This window comes from Oncorhynchus keta, chromosome 13 (assembly GCF_023373465.1).
Source record: "Oncorhynchus keta strain PuntledgeMale-10-30-2019 chromosome 13, Oket_V2, whole genome shotgun sequence".
Classification (NCBI taxonomy): Eukaryota; Metazoa; Chordata; class Actinopteri; order Salmoniformes; family Salmonidae; genus Oncorhynchus; species Oncorhynchus keta.
In genome coordinates, this window is record NC_068433.1 from 23612787 (window position 1) to 23634105 (window position 21319).

The 21319-nt window shown below is 40.7% G+C and overlaps 2 protein-coding genes across 3 annotated transcripts; one reads left to right on the forward strand and one right to left on the reverse strand.

Annotated features, from left to right (window-relative positions):
* Positions 1-1634: 1634 nt before the first annotated feature.
* LOC118392081 (uncharacterized) lies at positions 1635-4492 on the forward strand. Its single transcript, XM_035783715.2, has 4 exons — positions 1635-1842; positions 2905-3005; positions 3290-3463; positions 3679-4492. The coding sequence occupies exons 1-4, from the start codon at positions 1767-1769 to the stop codon at positions 4132-4134; spliced, it is 807 nt and encodes a 268-aa protein (XP_035639608.1). The 5' UTR covers positions 1635-1766; the 3' UTR covers positions 4135-4492.
* Positions 4493-9706: 5214 nt separating this feature from the next.
* LOC118392082 (uncharacterized) lies at positions 9707-19212 on the reverse strand. 2 transcript variants are annotated; one of them, XM_052459792.1, is made up of 7 exons: positions 19051-19202; positions 17469-17632; positions 14385-14627; positions 11758-11826; positions 11073-11204; positions 10329-10469; positions 9707-10107 (listed from the first exon to the last, which is right to left on the reverse strand). In XM_052459792.1, the coding sequence occupies exons 2-7, from the start codon at positions 17521-17523 to the stop codon at positions 9992-9994; spliced, it is 756 nt and encodes a 251-aa protein (XP_052315752.1). In that variant the 5' UTR covers positions 17524-17632; positions 19051-19202; the 3' UTR covers positions 9707-9991. The 2 variants fall into 2 exon arrangements, with proteins under 2 accessions (XP_052315752.1, XP_035639609.2); XM_035783716.2 differs by lacking the exon at positions 17469-17632 and having other exon boundaries at positions 19051-19212.
* Positions 19213-21319: the final 2107 nt, after the last annotated feature.

The window sequence follows — 21319 nt, forward strand, 5'->3', positions numbered from 1 at the left end:
TATCTATTGTACACTGAATGTACAAAACATTAAGAACACCAAACCTAACATTGAGTAGCACCACCCCCCATTCCCCCGAAATTGTTCCACAGGGATACTAGGGCATGCTGACTCCGATGCTTCCCACAGTTGTGTGAAGTTGGCTGGATGTCCTTTGGGTGGTGGACCCTTCTTGGCACACACAGACAACTGTTGAGCATGAAAACGCCAGCAGCATTGAAGTTCTTGACACAAACCAGTGTGCCTGGCAACTACTACCATACCTTGTTCAAAGGCAATTAAATATGTTGTCTTGCCCATTCACCCTCTAAATGGCACACATACACAATCCATGTCTCAACTGTCTCCTCCCCTTCATCTTTTATTTTTGTATTTTTTTTATTTCACCTTTATTTAACCAGGTAGGCTAGTTGAGAACAAGTTCTCATTTACAACTGCGACCTGGCCAAGATAAAGCATAGCATTGTGAACAGACAGCAACACAGAGTTACACATGGAGTAAACAATAAACAAGTCAATAACACAGTAGGAAGAAAAAAATTAACAATAAATAGCTTGTAGCTGGTTAGCTTCTGGAGATTCTTGAATGTGTCCTAAAATTGAAAATAGCGATTCCGTATCACATTGGGTGAGGCAGGTTACCGGAAGGTATAATCGAATAAAAAAATCGAGAAGAGATTGAAAATAAATTGAAATATATATACAAAAAATATGAAAAAATACTAAAGTACACGAGAGGACAAAACAAACAAAAAATCTACACTGATTGAAGTGGATTTAACACGTGACATCAATAAGGGAACATAGACTGACCAGGTGACGCTATGTCATGGAAAGATCAGGTTTTCTCAATGTTTTGTACAGAGTGTATATTGTAGTTTGTGTGTTATAAGTTCTACCTCCATACCTGAGGGACCCGGCAGTTTCTTCAAGATTTTCAGTTTCAGCTGCAGCACTGTGGTATTGTTCATCTCTTCCTCTGTTTCACCCACGTCGATTGTCATTTTCTCCCCTCTCAATCCTTCCACTAAGACTTGGTAGATCTTTCCCATATTAGTGGATGTGCCTCTGCGCTTCTGAGGTGTCTGGGTTTGTAGAGTATCTCTGTGTATGTGTTTTTTACAGTGTAGCCTACATTGAATGCTTTCATTTTCCTTTTCAGTGTTGTTGAATATGCTTTTTCAATCATGGTCTTCCTTATCACGTGACAAATTAGATCCAGCCGTAACACACAGAAGAGTTATGATCATTGTCAAATATGCTGTAAATACAATTGATTTCCCTTCATTCACTGTTTAACGATGCAATTGAACACTATGTTAACTGTTGCCATAGTGATGTTACCTGGAATCCCCTTTAGATAAATCAGAGAATGTCATCTGATGAAATCAAATTAGGTTAATCTGTGGTGACTGAGTGGTTGTGCTCGAAGATAGATATAATAACAATTTTGGACAGTCATGAATTTTGACAACATGGAAAGGTGCTAGCCTCTAGGAATCAGTTCAGCAGCACAAAGTATAACAATACACTTTTCAAACACTAGCTAGGAGTAAAATACTAGAGCATCAACAGCATGCATTTCCTTCATACCATGTGACTTCTTGTAAATGGCAGGTGAAAAAGAAAGTGAAATCTAGCTATGTTGGAAAAACACGTACAAGAGATAGTCGAGGAGCAAATCGGCTTCTCTTATTCATATCCCACAGTCCGTCCTGTGTGTGTGAGGCAACGACTGAGAGACAGTGGCGAGAGAGAGCAACACGATGACAACCGAGCAGCAGAAGCGCTATGACCCCAAAGACACCACGCTCAAGTTTGTCACTAGACAGGATGATATCAGTAAGATTTTTCTAAGCTTCCCTTGCTCAACCTTGGTTTATTATTTCAATGTAAAAATGTTTATTAGCTGATGGCTTTTATATACATTTATTGTTACATTTACAAAGCATTGTATATATATACTCAAAAGTATGTGGACACCCCTTCAAATGAGTGAATTTGGCTATTTCAGCCACATCCGTTGCTGACAGGTGAATAAAATCGAGCACACAGCCATACAATCTACATAGACAAACATTGTCAGGAGAATGACCTTACTGAAGAGCTCAGTGACTTTCAACGTGGCACCGTCATAGGATGCCACCTTTCCTACAAGTCAGTTCATCAAATTTCTGCCCTGCTAGAGCTACCCCAATCAACTGTAAGTGCTGTTATTGTGAAGTGGAAACGTCTAGGGTCAACAGCGGCTCAGCCGTGAAGTAGTAGGCCACACAAGCTCATAGAATGGGACCGCAGAGTGCTAAAGAGCATAGCCCGTAACAATTATTTGTCCTCGGTTGCAACACTCACTACCAAGTTCCAAACTGCATCTGTAAGCAACATCAGCACAAGAAGTGTTAGTCGGAACTTCATGAAATGGGTTTCCATGAGAAGCAGCGGCAGAACTTTGCCTGGTCCGACAAATCTCGGTTCCTGTTGCGTCATGCTGATGGCAGAGTCAGGATTTGACGTAAGCAACATGAGTCCATGGCCGCATCCTGCCTGGTGTCAACAGTTAAGGCTGGTGGCGGTGGTGTAATGGTGTGTGGAATGTTCTCCTGGCACACATTATGTCCCTTAACACCAATGTAGCAACATTTCCACACCCCGGAGAATTCAGACTGTTCTGGAGGCAAACGGTGGTCCAACCCAGTACTAGATAGGTGTACATAATAAACTTTGTTTTCTCAATGTGAATCTTTAGGTTAGTACAACCGGTCTGTGATTGTAAATAGATGGAATGTACAGCTGTCCTATGTAGGCCTAGTATACTTTCGGAAGTCATTTACATCAGTTTGACCATCCACATCACTATCCCCTCAATGTTTATTAATCACTGATTATGTTGTTGCTGTGTGTCAGCTCTGGATGATGACCCTGACTCCTTGAGGGCAGAGATGTCCTGTGGTCATGCAGTCACACCTCAGTCACTGACCGCATGGTGCCGCAGCCTACTGGACCAGGTACTCACCTTTGACACAGACATTATTTAATTTAAACTCCAGCAAAATCAGCCTTCTGGTTGCTGAAATCAGCCTAGTTGTTGACTTTAGCTTGGCTACCAAACTATATAACCAGATTTCACATAGAAAACTGGCCAAATTTAAGCAGACTCTTATTGCAAACAGTGTGTATTGTTCTTGAAAATGATTGAGAATTGATTACAGCCGTACCATTTTGCCATCATCGTTATAACAATAGGTATTTTGTTCTTCTCAATAATGTGTCCTGTACATTCTTCTCCCAGGATCAGTATAAGTTCAAGTGCCCTGCGCTTAAAGATGGCACCTTGGTGAAGTGTTGTGAGGCGTGGGCTTACTCTGAGGTGCGTAGGCTGGCTGTTCTGACTGCAGATGAGATGCAGTACTTTGAGAAGAAAATGGCCATCCTGGCTGCTACAGAATACTGTGAATACAAACAAGTGAGTTATCATTTACATTTGTTCTATGATTTTTATTTCACACATACGAATGAGTTATGACATTATTATTAATTATATGTACATTAATCTGTATAGTATGCAAGCTAAATTGCATCATTCTGAAAGACCATGCTAGTAATGTACTACAGCAGCAACAGGATTCAAAAACAAAGAATCTGCCTCCATCTTCCTACCTACACCCTTTTCTATTACAGTGCCCTGGGTGCAACACCTATGTTGAGAGAGCAGATCTATCCAATCTCAATGTCCGCTGCTCAGTGTGCACTGCAGACAAAGGCCATGTCTATGAGTTCTGCTGGCAGTGTCTGAAGCAGTGGAAAGGTCCCGGCCCCCGCTCTGACCGCTGTGACAATGATGGCTGCACTAATAAGGAGCTGCAGCTGCTGATGAATTGCCCCACCACTTCTTTGCCCCAGGTGGAGGGGGTCACCGCATGCCCCTCAATTCGAGCCTGTCCAACCTGTGGCCAGATGGTGGAGCATGATAAAACCGGCTGCAAAAACATAATCTGCACTCGCTGTAATGTAGAGTTCTGCTTTGTGTGCCTTAAGCTCAAGCCTGAGTGCCTGAAGACAAGTTCACACTACAGAGCTTGCTCTGCTGGAGTGGCTCCTCGGCAGACCTCTATACCCACATGGCATAGAAGCTAAGAGAAGAGATACCTATGATAGCAGCCAGTCAGAGTGGAACGCTTATCGTCCTTATTTCCTGTATCTACTTATGTCAAGATTATGGCTCCCCTAGATGTTGTATACGTTTAATTGGAATTAGCCCTGCTTTATGTTATAATATTGTAACAACCCTGGGTTTATAACCGCGGAAATCGACTCTGCTGCACGAGCATGCTTTTGCGGCAGAGTCGATAGCGCGCTGGACCTCGGACCCGAAGGTCGAGGGTTCGAGACCTGCTCCCTGCCTGTTTCATTACAATATAATCATGAATTGTTTTCTACCTTTTTAAACTCAACTGGATTTAATCAAATTCAATAAATCTTTATTGTTCCTGAATTATCATATTGTATTGCGTCTGTTCTTCATTAACTAATTCCATAATTCTAAGTAACACGATTAATTTGTATTTTATTTTTTTCTACTTCATGACAATGATGGAAATCAACAAGCCTTTTCACAATCCAAAATAAATGTAATTTATTGTTTTCAAACTCATAAAACACAATAATAATCCAGTTTGAATCATCCACCCCAGTTCTAAAAACTTTAGAAACCCTTTAATGGATCCCCTTTCGTGCGTAGCCAATGAATATGTTAACTGATGACATCCCACCAAACCAGGTTGTTCTCAAAACAATGACTTGTATGGAGAAATGATGAACAACTGTGTTTATATACAAACAACATACTGATAAGGTAGACTCACTTTCAGAACCGCAAGATCTTACAGTATCCACATTGACGATCAGACAGGTTTTAATATTTTTTCATGTTTCATACTTATAATCAATTCAAGAATCTTAGCAATAAGAAGTAATCTGCTCAGATTAGCCTAACTTGATGTTCGAGTATATGTCACGATCGTTTGTATAGACGGACCAAGGCGCAGCGTATGTAGAGTTCCACATAGTTATTAGACAGTGAAACTTAGAAAAAAACAACAACAAAAAAACAAAGAATAAACGAAACGTGACGACAATGCAGTGATAACAGGCAACTAAACATAAACAATATCCCATAACCCACAGGTTGAAAAATTGCTATTTAAGTATGATCCCCAATTAGAGACAACGATAACCAGCTGCCTGGGGAATCATACAAATCACCAATATAGAAAATCAAACCTAGAACCCCATGTAGAAAATATAAACTAGAACAACCCCCCATTCACGCCCTGACCTACTCTACCATAGAAAATAAAAGCTTTCTATGGTCAGGACGTGACAGTATTTGAGTTCCGAGTTGACTTGATTGTGGCACATCTTCCTACAATGAGTTTTCAAACCAGAAAATGTTTGTGCTTCCTAATTCTGACACGTCATGAATGTAGCATAACACCAGTGCAACGTTTTAAGGTCTTATCCTCCAGGATATAAATACAATAAATATAAAGAGAAGGATATTAATAAGGTAGAATATGACAAAAGGCATGTCAGATCATAATGACAGAGAAAATGAAATCTCATGAAAAACAAATCAAGGGAACGATCATAGAAAACCTGAGCTTTGCTAAAATCCGATGTGCATTGCTCAGTTCAACCTAATGAACAGTCCATTTCCTGCTGTATTAAATCATTAAAGGCTATGCCATTATGGACACCTAGTTTCGATCAATATTATTTTGAATCACATAGGGTTGAGTGCAACTGCAGAACACTGGGGTCCTCAGTGGTGTCATGCACCCTGACTCTGGATGAGCTGTACCTCATTGGCACAGTTTTTTAAATCCAGATCAAAATGACCCTATGTTGTGTTAAATGAGGTCCCTCCTCATGATGTAGTTTTAAGAAAAAATGGGAAAAAATCTCTAACATATCACATCATATGCTATTTCCACTCAATCTCTATTTTAGTGGTCCACAATGTGGTTTTTAAAATCTGTATAGTCAATTATTGTATCATTTTTTTCAAACTCACTTTCTAACACTATGCTACAACAAAGATCATGTTATACTGTATGACCGGTGACATTTGGTCAAAATATTTTCTGTCTTAGATTGACGAACAAAATTGAATGGAGAAACAGGATTGAGACAACACAGGATCATTTTGATCTAGATGTCAATGTTTTGAAAAACTAGGCCCTGTAGGTAACCATCAAAGACACACACAGCAGCAGTGACCCCCAGGACAGCAGCCACAGTTGGGTGTGTACTAACCCCCTCCCTGACTGTGGAGAGAAAGTGGCTCTGAAGTTGAATGTCCCCCTCTGTTAATTAAATCATGTGACTTGGAAAAACTAGGTACCAGAATCACAAGCATTTACATCAGTATAAAGTTTTGTTACACTCCACAGGGATCAACATGAAGAGCAGACCATAGTACCGTAGACCAAGTGAAGAATATATCAAATATTAATAAGACACAAACAAATCATATGGAAGGAGAAAGTTAAATCCTTGTTGAACAACAAATCCAGGGGACAATTAGAACACATCAGTGTAGCTTTGCATTGCTCATTACTCTAGTGTACTTTTTTCATATGTACAGTTCAACACTTAATGAATAGTCAATTATCCCCTCTGTTATTTCCCCCTCTGTTGCAAACACCAACTACTTGAATACTTGAAAAGTATAATTTATTATGATTTATACCAGTGCATATGCACAAGACTGTGCCATAATGGACACTTTGTTTCCATCAGTATTCTTTCTAATCTCTTTTGGTCGAGTGCAACTGGAGGTCACTCGGGGCCTCAGGGGCAGCATGCACCCTAGCTTCAATGCAATAACCCTATTATAATATAGCCGTCTTCACCAACTTGGTTTTACCTTTCTACAAAGGCAAATCTATAATCTCTAGGAACTCTAGGTCTACTTACCAGACATTAAGTGATATTTATTTTTTTAATGATGTCATAGGCCAGTAGACTCACAGAGGGTATGTCATTTTCAATCACTTCGCAAAAAAAATGGATGACGTAGATAATATATTAGATGGCATTTCCAATAAATACCCACTAAAAAAACAGCAGAGCATTGACGACCCTCAAATCAGGGAGAAATGTGTTTGCAGTTCTCCCCATGGGATTTGGCAAAAGGGCTTGTTTTGGACTGTTTGGAGATTTAATGGATACTTTCACGCCCTGATCTGTTTCACCTGTCCTTATGCTTGTCTCCACCCCCTGCGAGGTGTCTCCCATCTTCCCCATTATCCCCTGGGTACTTATACCTGTGTTTTCTGTTGTCTGTTGCAAGTTTGTCTTGTTTGTTCAAGTCAACCAGCGGTTTGTCTCTGCGCCTGTTTTTTCCCAGTCTCTCTTTTCTCGCCCTCCTGATTTTGTTCCTTGCTTTTCCTGAGCCTGCCTGCCATCCTGTAACTTTGCCTCTGCTCTGGATTATCGACCAATGCCTGCCTTGACCTGTCGTTTGCCTGCCCATGTTGCTGTATTAAACATTGTTACTTCAACACATTCTGCATTTGGGTCTTACCTGAAACCTGTACGAAATGGCCATGACTGACCTAGCAGACTTGGACCAGCTCCGCAGCGCCATCTCCTCCCAAAGAGCCACCATTGATAGGCACGAGTAGATGCTGCACTGTCTGATGGAAGGATTCCAGGACGTTACTAAACGTCACGATCTAGAATTGGACGCTTTGCGGGGGCAATTCTGTGGGTTGCCTACTAGGCAGCCTACCACGATGGTAACCTTCCAGCTCCTCAGTAACCAGGCTGGTAGCAGCGCCGTCACCCCAATTTCCCGGGAACCCCGCTTACCTCCCCCGGGAGCGCTACAATGGAGATTCCAGAACCTGCCGGGCCTTTCTCTCCCAGTGCTCCCCCGTTTTCGAGCTGCAGCCTTCTTCGTTCCCCTCTGACCGCTCAAAGATAGCGTACAGTATTACGCTGATGTCAGGGAGGGCACTCGCCTGGGCCACGGCGGTATGGGAGCAACAATCCATGGTCTGCCTCAGTCTGAAGGTATTTGTGGCGGAGGTGAGAAGTTTTCAAGGCTCCTGTGTCTGGGGGAGAAGCTGCCCAGAAGTTGCTTCGGCAGGACTCGCTCAGTGTGGCAGACTATGTGGTGGATTTCCACACGCTAGCAGCGGAGGAACCCGGTGCTGTTCGACACTTTCCTGCACAAATTATCGGAGCAAGTAAAGGACGAGCTTGCAGCCCGGGAACTACCGACGGATCTCGTCTCACTCATCGCTTTAACCATCCGGATCAATGGTCGGCTACGGGAACGTATGAGGGTGAAGAGGTCTGATTGCGGTCCCAATTGCTCACTCAATGATCCCACCTTGCATCTGATGAACACCGGAAGTCTCCGGCATCTTTGTCCCAGAGAGGATCCGTGCTTACCCGAGCTCCTCCAAGATCCTCCGAAGATTGCCGATTTGCCTCTTCCTGAGCCGAACGCGTACGCAGGCTGAACACCCAGAGTTGTCTGTATTGCTGTGCTGCCGGTCATTATAGCGAGTCTATAATATTTAGGGCCTTCCTCTGACACCGCCTGGTATAGAGGTCATGAATGTCAGGCAGCTTAGCCCCAGTGATGTACTGGACCGTATGCACTACCCTGTATGTAGTGCCTTGCAGTTGGAGGCCAAGCAGTTGCCGTACCAGGCAATGATGCAACCAGTCAGGATGCTCTTGATGTTGCAGCTGTAGAACCTTCTGAGGATCTGAGGACCGATGCCAAATCTTTTTAGTTTCCTGAGGGGGAATAGGTTTTGTCATGCCCTCTTCACGACTGTATTGGTGTGTTTGGACCATTCTAGTTTGTTTATGGACACCAAGGAACTTGAAGCTTTCAACCTGCTCCACTACAGCCCGTCGATGATAATGGGGGTGTGTCGGTCCTCCTTTTCCTGTAGTCCACAATCATCTCCTTAGTCTTGGTTACATTGAGGGATAGGTTGTTATTCTGGCACCACCCGGCCAGGTCTCTGACCTCCTCCTTATAGGCTGTCTCGTTGTTGTCGGTGATCAACCACTGTTGTGTTGTCTGCAAACTTAATGATGGTGTTGGAGTCGTGCCTGGCCACGCAGTTGTGGGTGAACAGGGAGTACAGGAGGGGACTGAGCACGCACCCCTGAGGGGCTCCAGTGTTGAGGATCAGTGTGGCAGATGTGTTGCTACCTACCCTTATCACCTGGGGGCGGCCCGTCAAGGAAGTCCAGGATCCAGTTGCAGAGGGAGGTGTTTGGTCCCAGGGTCCTTAGCTTAGTGATGAGCTTTGAGGGTACTACAGTGTTGAACACTGAGCTTTAGTCAATGAATGGCATTCTCACGTAAGTGTTCCTTTTGTCCAGGTGGGAAAGGGCAGTGAGGAGTGCAATAGAGATTGCATCATCTGTGGATCTGTTTCGGCGGAATGCAAATTGGAGTGTTTCTGGGATAATGGTGTTGATGTGAGCCATTACCAGCCTTTCAAAGCACTTCATGGCTACGGACGTGAGTGCTACGGGTTTTTGAATGGGTTTTTGGAATGTAAGGTTATTTTCAAAAGGCGTCACTTTTTAGGGGTGTGGCATTCAGCTAGAGCTTATTGGCCACCCCTTGAGAGTAAATGTCATCCCATTTTATCATGTTAAGCTTACATAACACAAATTAAAATGGTCCTTTATTTTATTTGCATTTTACACATTGCATTATTTATTAGATATTATAATAAGGTATATCACCTTATTGTATCCCAAAAATGGGACTTACATATGGTTTAAGGGATCTCCTACACCAACTACCCAGCATCAATAACCCAGCAGTTTTTAAAGAAAACAACCCATCTAAGTGACCCAACACCTGCAACCCAGGGTCAACCAAACAGCCCAGCATTTTTTAGAGTGCACTGTAGTGTTGTGGGATGATGTGACTGGTGAAGATGCTCTATTCTCTATATTTATCAAGCACTAGATTAATGAGAGACTTGTCCTGGATTCCGTAACAGGAGAGCAGGCGTGAGTCTTCCAGAGTCTTGCATGTGTATCTCATCGTCAGGGTATCTGCATAAAGAGGTTAGAGTTCAGCGTACAGTTGTGGTTAATAAGGTGGTACACACATTACTGCAAATGTTATGATGAATTGTTTATCACAATGTTACTCAATATGTTGGGTGTTCCCTTGTTTCCCTAGTGATAAAACCATCAAATTACATAAATATCATTATGCACAATGCCCAGTATGTTTGTTCTAATTCTGTACTGTAGAGTTCAACCTGCCCTACCTATGTCCCAGCCTGGAAGTCTCTGGGCAATTTTCTGTTTCAGCTGCAGCACTGTGGTATTGTTCATCTCCTCCTCTGATTGGCCCACGTCGATTTCCATTATCTCCCCTCTCAGTCCATTCACTCTAACGTGGAATTTTGCTGAATGTGATCAAAACAAACTCTATTCATGCACAAATCAAGGTTTAGACTAAATTACATTCAAGGGCATTTATGTATCATTTGCAAGTCATGGTCATAAACATATTGAATTTGTGTAGATTTTTTTTCTTCTTTGAGACTTATTGCTTGAAAGGTCAATCTTGTTAGACACAGAATATCAATGACAAAAGACAGAAATAGTGCTGAGATGTTTTTATGAACATAAAATTAGGTCAGGATCGAAATATTTTCTGTTGTTCCACAATGCTAAGTAGCTAACCCGCCATGTTAAGTCTATGGGAATGCTAACAGGCTTATGTTGACTTTGTACTGTTTATACTACTTGAAAATGCACGTTATTTGTCACCTTTCATTTTTTCATACATTGATATCTTGATATTGCCCAGTGTATTGTACTCTGCATTCTACAGTTCCACCTGCCTACCTGAACTCCTCAGGTATTTCGCTGTTGTTTTTATATTTGCTAAGCAATTTTACATTTAATTTCTAATTGTAGTTTTAATAGAGTCTATCATCATTGATTTCTTGACATTGCCTAGTAAGTATGTGTGTTCAATTCTGCATATAGTTCTACCTGCTTACCTGACTTCCTTGATGGTCTCTCTGGCCCTCGCTCGACAACATTCTGTTTCAGCTGCAGCACTCTGGTATTGTTCATCTCCTCCTCTGTGTGGCCCATGCTGATTGCCATTCTCTCCTGTCTCAGTCCTTCCACTATAAAAAATATACAAATATAAATGCAGGAGCAGACTTAGCAACTTGGGTGCTCGTTTTAAAATGCTGTTTACGTGCCCCCCCCCCCCGGCCTCTACCACCCAAAATAAACATGTTCTTTCAGACATTACCTGCTACGATTATTATTATCCCACAATTGAAATGTCTTTCATTAAAAAAATATATATTATATATAATTATATGTAAATATATATTTCAGGAAATAATTATAATATATATATTTTAATTATTTACTGAAATATTTTTTTTAATGAAAGACAATAATAATAATCGTAGCAGGTAATGTCTGTAAGAAAATGTTTATTTTGGGGGTGTATATATATATATATATGCATACAGGCAGGCCATACAAAGCTGTTTCTACACACTTACAATTATACTGACAATTATAATTTGACACTCACCTACTGCTCATTTGAAATTTTTGTAATGAACTCTGACTCTAACTTAGCCCTGGACGAATCTTCTGGCTGCACTTTGCCATTTTAATTTCTGTTTTACGTGTGTAACAGAGAAGTTAGACTAGACTCACCAAGGATTGTGTTTCCTGATGCACTCCTCCCAGCACAAGTTTTTCCCAGCGGCAATATCCTCATTCTATCTGTTTTAATAGAAAAAACACAGCATATTTGAGAAACTAATGCACTTGAAATGACTTCCTTACTCATACAGTGACTACTCCATGTTATCTGAAACCAAACAGTTTAATACATTGTAATAGTGATGTTTTTCCCGGTGGTTCGATGTTTACTGTATATGTGCAGTTCTATTTTTATAGATCTTGATACCGTACATTAGATTCTGTTCACTCTATCTAGGGCCGGGCCTAGCCTTTTGGGGGGCCCTAAGCGACCTGGTTATCAATATGAGTCGTAGGCTACACCAAGCGACAGATACCTTGACACATACCTCGTTAGAGTTATTCAATCACCAGGCTGAATTGTCAGGTTTGCACATGTTGCATTGTTGTGTTAAGTGAAATGCTTCAATACTAAATAGGAATACGAAAGTAATAAATATATCTATATTTTCATATCGGTGCGCATGATTCATGACAGCTAATTTCCTGCTATTCTACTCATTTTGCAATACGGTGGAGGCGTAGTTTTTAATATGATAACTGATGATCAATGGGCTCCACCTCAGTCAAAGGTTTGGATACATCTACTCATTCAAGTGTTTTTCTTTATTTTTAATAGTGAATATATCAAAACTATGAAATAACACGTATGGAGTCATGTAGTAACCAAAAAAGTGTTCAACAAATCAAAATATATTTTATGTTTGAGATTCTTCAAAGTAGCCACCCTTTGCCTTGATGACAGCTTTGAACACTCTTGGCATTATCTCAACCAGCTTCATGAGATAGTCACCTGGAATGCATTTCAAGTAATAGGTCTTGCCTTTGTAAAAGTTAATTTGTGGAATTTCTTTCATTCTTTGCATTTGAGCCAATCAGCTGTGTTGTGACAGAAGATAGCCCTATTTGGTAAAAGACCAAGTCCATATTATGGCAAGAAGAAGCTCAAATAAGCAAAGAGAAATGACAGTCCATCATTACTTTAAGACTTGAAGGTCAGTCAAACTTTGAAAGTTTCGTCAAGTGCAGTAGCAAAAACCATCAAGGGCTATGATGAAACTGGCTCTCATGAGGACCGCCACAGGAATGACAAGAGTGAGCAAAGCTGTCATCAAGGCAAAGGGTGGCTACTTTGAAGAATCTCAAGTCTCAAATATATATTGATTTGATTAACATTTTTTTGGCAACTACATGATTCCATGTGTGTTATTTCATAGTTTTGATGTCTTCACTATTATTCTACAATCAAGAAAAATATTAAAATAAAGAAAAACCCTGGAATGAGTAGGTGTGTCCAAACTTTTGACTGGTCCAGTACAGTATATATATATACTGCACTGTGTATATATATATATATATATATATATATATATATATATATATATATATATATATATATATATATATATATATATTTTACAAGTATATATATATATATATATATATATATATATATGTATATATATTTGTAAAATTGGTCCACGGTCCCACGGGCTGCCAGTTGCCCATCCCTGATCTACATGGATCATAAAGGAGCTATTGTGTAACAGAGACATGGACGGAAGAGGAAGCGAGACATCCCACTCGCTATTCTATATAAAGTGAATGAACTAAGCAGACCAGACCCAGCTGCTAATGCATTGGTGTCAATGGGAGAGCCACCCCCTTTCTTCAATGGTAAACGGCCTGAGTGGGACATCTTCATTTATCCACCGTCTTTGACGGAAATAAGAATGCGCAGTAAACTCACTCCACAGCTAACTTAAAATGTCACCAATGGTGCTATCGAATTGGCTCCTTTTGTATAGCTCAACTGGTTCGTACATTGTCAAGCAGACCTGAGATAACAATAGTTTTAAATATGCTTTGTGGAAAGTAACTATTTTGGGAAAGTAACAAATAATTACTTTGGAGGTGACCCAAAAATGACTCATTTTAAAACTATTTGAATACAGATCTCAGAAAGGGACTACCTTTTTAAGTATTTGAATTCCAATCCATCTGGCAGTGGATCACATTAGATCTACACAATACATGTATGTTTGAACATTCTGTACATTTCCATTCTCCTAAACAGGACCCAGGTTTCTAAAGTCCTATGTAACAACAACATTGCTATTGGAATAATCACAAAGTAATGTTCTATAGATTAATATCTTAAAGCCCTCCAAACCATGTGCTAATGATCATATATTTCGACTAATTCAACTAATTGTTGTAGTTTTTCGTTCTTCATCAAATACAGCATTTGGCAGCCACCAAATAAATACTATTTTTGTTTTCAAATCACTTAAATACCTTAAAATATGATTTGTTTTTTTTCTGAGAGGTATTCAATATACTTTCAAATATTATTACATTTTCTGATACCTGTATTTGATTATCAAAGGAAATACTTGTCTTTAGTTGATTCTCTATATTCGACAACTTTGAGTATTTAAAAGGTTGGTATTTTCAAATAAACTACAAAATGCAACTGTTTTCTAACCAGGTCTGGTGTGCATACTGTATGCAGAGAGATAACGGTACCTTATGGCTTAGTGGTAGCTGACAGAGCCGATACAGCTTGTGATACTTACGGACGTCCTGAGTGACCCAAGAATAGTTCTTCACCAGGATGCTGTAGAGTGCCTCCTTCTGGGGTTGAGTGGACATGGCTCCGTATAGCGTCCTCATTTTGTCCTGGCTGGTTCTGGCAGCCAGGATGTTAGAATTAACCTCTGGATGGATCAGTCCCTGTGAGAGCATGACATCTGCAATGGGCTCTACCGGACTGACCCTCTGAATAAGCTCTGCCCTGTGATCATCTATAAACTGGGCTCCTGGTAAATATCATAGAGGTTGTGTCAATATGGAGGAATGCTAATAAAAAAACGTAATATAATAACGTAATATATATATATACATAAGTACTTAGTACATAAGTACTTACTTATATATATATAATATAATATAATAATATAATAATTATAATATAATAATTATATATATAAGTATATATATATATATATATATATATAGATACACATATCTACAGAAGTGGTTCAAATTGGCATTTGGAATAAAATTGGAATTTGTATCCTATTTTTCCCAAAACTTCTAACACATCTTACAACATACAGGTAGGTAGGTAACTGCCAAAATAAATGAAGCACTTGAGTAAATGAGGAATACAAAGTATATTGAAAGCAGGTGCTTCCACAAAGGTGTAGTTCCTGAGTTTTAAGCAATTAACATCCCATCATGTTTAGGGTATAAAAATGCAGAGTTGCCCATTATTTTGATTACCATGACTTTGAAAGAGAGGTCTCAAAGCAGCATACAATAGGTGGTTTAAATTGTGTGTGTGTGTGTGTGTGTGTGTGTGTGTGTGTGTGTGTGTGTGTGTGTGTGTGTGTGTGTGTGTGTGTGTGTGTGTGTGTGCGTGCGTGCGTGCGTGCGTGCGTGCGTGCGTGCGTGCGTGCGTGCGTGCGTGCGTGCGTGCGCGTGCGTGCGTGTGTGTGCTTTCAGTCACCAGATCTCAACCTAATTGAACACCTATGGGAGATTTTGGAGCGGACCCCTGAGACAGTGTTTTCCACCACCATCAACAAAACACCAAATGATGGAATTTCTTGTGGAAACATGGTGTTGCATCCAACGTTCCCTATTATTGTTTAGGGCACTGAGTTTAGGTCTCGTGAGCGGAAATGTCAATGTTTCAGGATTTATTTTTGTAATTTCCGGTGCATTTACAGTGAACACTGAGGCTGTACCCTTAATGTTTTAGCCAATAAGCTATTGTGCCTATTTGAGCATAATGTAGGCCTACCAACAAAACCAATGTGGCAAATCCCAAAACATTGGAAATAGCTTTGGATTACTTTGATATAGCCTACAGTAGCCTACATGGGGTGTTCAATGTAGGCCTACATTGCATGAGACTTTCATTTTTTTTAAGAGCTTGACATTAATGAATTATATTTTACTTGGTCTGTAACACCATCGGCCAAATAGGCAGTGGCGACCAGTCATTCAGGGCAGATAGGGCAGAAGCCAACCTGTTTTGAGCCCCACATTTTTTGCAAAAACAAACATGTTATTTTGCATGTTATTTTGTTATTAATACGTGTCACATATCAGTTTGAAAACAATATAAAAAAATATATATCATTGAGTTAATAAAGACGCATTCAAACAAGGCAGAGGTCCTCTGTCCAGTGTCTGTGTTCTTTTGCCCATCTTAATCTTTTATTTTTATTGGCCAGTCTGAGACATGGCTTTTTCTTTGCAACTCTGCCTAGAAAGCCAGCATCCCAGAGTCACCTCTTCACTGTTGACGTTGAGACTGGTATTTTGAGGGTACTATTTAATGAAGCTGCCAGTTCAGGACTTGTGAGGCGTCTGTTTCTCAAACTAGACACTCTAATGTTCTTGTCCTCTTGCTCAGTTGTGCACCGGGGCCTCCCAGTCCTCTTTCTATTCTGGTTAGAGCCCGTTTGTGCTGTTCTGTGAAGGGAGTAGTACACAGCGTTGTACGAGATCTTCAGTTTCTTGGCAATGGCCTTCATTTCTCAGAACAATAATAGATTGACGAGTTTCAGAAGAAAGGTCTTTGTTTCTGGACATTTTGAGCCTGTAATCGAACCCACAAATGCTGATGCTCCAGATACTCAACTTGTCTAAAGAAGGCCAGTTGTATTGCTTCTTTTATCAGTATTGCTTCTTTTATCAGAACAGCAGTTTTCAGCTGTGCTAACATAATTGCAAAAGGGTTTTCTAATGATCAATTAGCCTTTTAAAATGATAAACTTGGATTAGCTAACACAACGTGCCATTGGAACACTGGGGTGGTAGTTGCTGATAATGGGCCTCTGTACACCTATGTAGATATTCCATTAAAAACCAGCTGTTTCCAGCTACAATAGTCATTTACAACATTAACAATGTCTACACTGTATTTCTGATCAATTTGATGTTATTATAATGGACAAAAAATGTGCTTATCTTTCAAAAACAAGGACATTTCTAAGTGACCCCAAACTTTTGAACGGTAGTGTATGTTGTGTAGTAAGATGTCAGTAGCCCATGTACCTCCCCCTAATAATTTGGTCTATTTAACCCTCTTAATTTCGGCCTACTGTTCTGACTTGGTGGTGCACATGTAGCCTATAACCTGTTTTAGAGAAATGTAATCATTGAATATTGTAAGAGCTTTCATTGTCTGCTTATATGCCCCCTTTATTTATCCTACGGTTCTGACTTGGTGTACAGGGAGAACACTGTAAGAATGGTCAATGTTCTGAATTCTGTCACTGTACATTTCAAAAGTGCTGAGTAAATAGTTATATTGACGACATCCATCCTAGCTTGCTCATTAATGTCTTAATCAAAATTACGGATTGCCTCTTATCCGCTTTGCGTCCCCTTATGCCATAGTTTGTACATCTTAATTGTCATTAGAAACCACATTTGTTTAAGCAAGTCAGCCATATCAGCTGTGTTTTTTTAAGGCAGTAAATGAGGCTGAATGAACAGTTTGGCTGCCAGACAAGGCTCCGCTGATAGCCAGGTGTAGCAGTGGTAAGATGTTGGGCCTGCTTTGGGACAACTTTATGTAGGCCCTAACAGTTTGTGGGTACAGTTTGTCACCGCTATAGTGCAATTAATAAAACATTTTTTACCTTTTCTTCTCCCCAATTTCATGGTATCCATTTGATAGTTACAGTCTTGTCTCATCGCTGCAACTCCTGTACAGACTCAGGAAAGGCGAAGATCGAGAGCCGTGCGTCCTCCGAAACACAACCCAAACAAGCCGCACTGCTTCTTGACACAATGCCCACTTAACCTGGAAGGCAGCCGCACCAATGTGTCAGAGGAAACACCGTACACCTGGCGACTGTATCAGCATGCATGTGCCCGGCCCACTACAGGAGTCACTAGAGCGCGATGGAACAAGGACATCCCTGCCAGCCAAACCCTCCGCTAACCCGGACAACGCTGGGCCAATTGTGCTCTGCCCCATGGGTCTCCCGGTCACGGCTGGCTGCGACAGAGCCTGGACTCAAACCAGGATCTCTAGTGGCACAGCTAGCAAATGCGATGCAGTGCCTTAGACCACTGTGCCACTCGGGAGGCCTCAATGAATGTATTGTTTAGTGTTGTGTAGTGGCTTTGCTGACATGCATCCAACTTTCTTTCTTTTTTTGCCCCACCAAGATTTACATGCTAAAATCGCCACTCCAAACAGGTGACTATAAAGTGCATTGTATTGTGTTTTATGATGAAGAAACCAATTTTCAAAGTACAATTATTTATTATTGCCATACAGAGAATCAGACAATGTAGGTTACCCCTCTGCCTATTGGCTTATTTGCATATTCAAGCCTGCCTCAAAATACAACACTGTCCCTTTAATTAAGACATAAGCTTTTCAAAAACAACTTGAAATGTAGCCTACATGTTTTGTGCTCTTGTAGGAAGCAATAACTCCTCCTTGATAAACCTATATTTATCTACACTTGGGGTAATAACTTGCTTACTAGCAAAGAATATCAACAAATGGGGACACCGCTGCACTGCGCTCTGATCTGAACTGATCTGAAAAATGCATTCATTCGCGGGTGATTGAACGAGCGCTCGTGTACTACCCCCGCCAATAGAATTCTACTCCGTTGCGCTCTGGCTTTGCCCACAACAAAATCAAAGACTCAGTCTTGCAAAGTTAGATTTCTTTTGTTTTTTTACATTGAAAAGTGTCTGATATAATGTTGATTCGATCACAGGAAAAAACGTTAGAGCAAACTAATGGGGCGAACTCAGTGACATTAAATCTCGCGTCTCTGCGCGGCATGACATTTCTTCTGCGCCGGCAATCCTGGCAGAAGCTGCGCAGCCGCGCACGCGCGCAGTTTATAGGGGACATAGTTCGCATCCCTCCAATAGAGTTCGACACTTGCATAATCTATGCCAAGGCGTATTAAAGCTGTTCTTGCGGCTCCTGGTGGCCCTATTAAGACACTTTGTTGGTGTTTCCATTATTTTGGCAGTTACCTGTATATCTCATTTACTGCATATTCAAGCTATACAATCAAATCAATACTTTCAAATCTGCATACAAAATTCCATGACCTATTAAGCAATTCCTATTTTACTTGAAATCATAAACTAAGGTTGAGCAAGAGAGGCTTAGATACATTTGACTAATATCATCGTGTCTAGTGACGAATTTGAGCGTGGTGTCTTTGGGGTCATGGCGCTTCTCACCCTCCTGCTGCTGGGTTGTCATCGTGTTGCTCTCTCTCGCCACTGTCTCTCAGTCGTTGCCTCACACACACACAGGACGGACTGTGGGATATGAATAAGAGAAGCCGATTTGCTCCTCGACTATCTCTTGTACGTGTTTTTCCAACATAGCTAGATTTCACTTTCCTTTTCACCTGACATTTACGAGAAGTCACATGGTATGAAGGAAATGCATGCTGTTGGTGCTATACTATTTTACTCCTAGCTAGTGTTTGAAAAGTGTATTGTTATACTTTGTGCTGCTGAACTGATTCCTAGAGACTAGCACCTGTGCATCTTGTCATGTTTCATGACTGTCCGACATTAGAATTATCTTGATCATTGAGCATGACAGACCACAGTCACTGCAGATTAACTTCTATCAACTGACATTCTCTGACTCAGGGCCCGTTTTAGCCTTTTGGGGGCCCTTTGGGGGCAAGCAAAACATTTGAGTCTGCAAAACATTTTTAGTGACTCCCCTCTTTATGGCAGAGATTAAATGTACGTTGTGAAGTGAATTTCCTGCAACTCTACATATTTTGTCACGGGGCGGATAATTGTCTTTACAATTTTATTTCAAATTTCATGAAATTATTATTTTTAAATGCCATGGGGCAAGACACTGCTTTTTCCCAGTTTTACAGCTAATTATCTGCAATTCTACCAATTTTTCCATGGAGAGAGACATTTTTTCAGTTTTAAAGGAAAATTCTACACATGTGCCATGACTTATGCCCTGTTAATGATATCTGACTGAGAGTGACTAACAAAGTCAATAAGGGGCCCCTGGGCTTTTGCCCTACGTGCCTGGTCAGTATTTGGCCATTATTACAAGTGTAGATAGGTGGCTAGACTAACTTACCAATTAAAAAATTGTTAGCTGGTTAATTGAGTGACTGTCAGTGACTGACATACCAAAAGATAATTTGCTGAAGCACAACCAAATGTTTAACTTTCACATTGTGTATTCTGCTATTCTAACTGTCAACAGTTAGTTGAGACCTGGACTGAGTACCCCCACCCCGCCTGAAAATAAATATATACACTACCGTTCAAAGGTTTGGGGTCACTTAAAAATGTCCTTGTTTTTGAAAGAAAAGCAACATTTTTTGTCCATTAAAATAACATCAAATTGATCAGAAATACAGTGTAGACATTGTTAATGTTGTAAATGACTATTGTAGTTGGAAACGGCTGATTTTTATGGAATATCTACATGGGCGTACAGAGACCTATTATCAGCAACCATCACACGTGTTCCAATGGCACATTGTGTTAGCTAATCCAAGTTTATCATTTTAAAAGGATAATTTATCATTAGAAAACCCTTTTGCAATTATCTTATCACAGCTGAAAACTGTTGTGCTAATTAAAGAAGCAATAAAACTGGCCTTCTTTAGACTAGTTGAGGATCAAATCAAATCAAATCTAATTTTATTTGTCACATACACATGGTTAGCAGATGTTAATGCGAATGTAGCGAAATGCTTGTGCTTCTAGTTCCGACAATGCAGTAATAACCAACAAGTAATCTAACTAACAATTCCTAAACTACTGTCTTATACACAGTGTAAGGGGATAAAGAATATGTACATAAGGATATATGAATGAGTGATGGTACAGAGCAGCATAGGCAAGATACAGTAGATGGTATCGAGTACAGTATATACATATAAGATGAGTATGTAAACAAAGTGGCGTAGTTAAAGTGGCTAGTGATGCATGTATTACATAAGGATGCAGTCGATGGATATAGAGTACAGTATATACGTATGCATATGAGATGAATAATGTAGGGTAAGTAACATTATATAAGGTAGCATTGTTTAAAGTGGCTAGTGATATATTTACATCATTCCCATCAATTCCCATTATTAAAGTGGCTGGAGTTGAGTCAGTGTCAGTGTGTTGGCAGCGGCCACTCAATGTTAGTGGTGGCTGTTTAACAGTCTGATGGCCTTGAGATAGAAGCTGTTTTTCAGTCTCTCGGTCCCAGCTTTGATGCACCTGTACTGACCTCGCCTTCTGGATGATAGCGGGGTGAACAGGCAGTGGCTCGGGTGGTTGATGTCCTTGATGATCTTTATGGCCTTCCTGTAACATCGGGTGGTGTAGGTGTCCTGGAGGGCAGGTAGTTTGCCCCCGGTGATGCGTTGTGCAGACCTCACTACCCTCTGGAGAGCCTTACGGTTGAGGGCGGAGCAGTTGCCGTACCAGGCGGTGATACAGCCCGCCAGGATGCTCTCGA

Coding starts and splice junctions, on each gene's coding strand:
- LOC118392081 (XM_035783715.2), top strand. CDS start 1,767: ATGACAACCGAGCAGCAGAAGCGCTATGACCCCAAAGACACCACGCTC. Junction 3,006..3,289: donor GCCGCAGCCTACTGGACCAG/GTACTCACCTTT, acceptor TTCTTCTCCCAG/GATCAGTATAAGTTCAAGTG. Junction 3,464..3,678: donor AATACTGTGAATACAAACAA/GTGAGTTATCAT, acceptor TTTCTATTACAG/TGCCCTGGGTGCAACACCTA.
- LOC118392082 (XM_052459792.1), bottom strand. CDS start 17,523: ATGAGACAAGACTGTAACTATCAAATGGATACCATGAAATTGGGGAGA. Junction 11,827..14,384: donor TTGGGTCACTCAGGACGTCC/GTAAGTATCACA, acceptor CTATTAAAACAG/ATAGAATGAGGATATTGCCG. Junction 11,205..11,757: donor ATCAGGAAACACAATCCTTG/GTGAGTCTAGTC, acceptor TATTTTTTATAG/TGGAAGGACTGAGACAGGAG.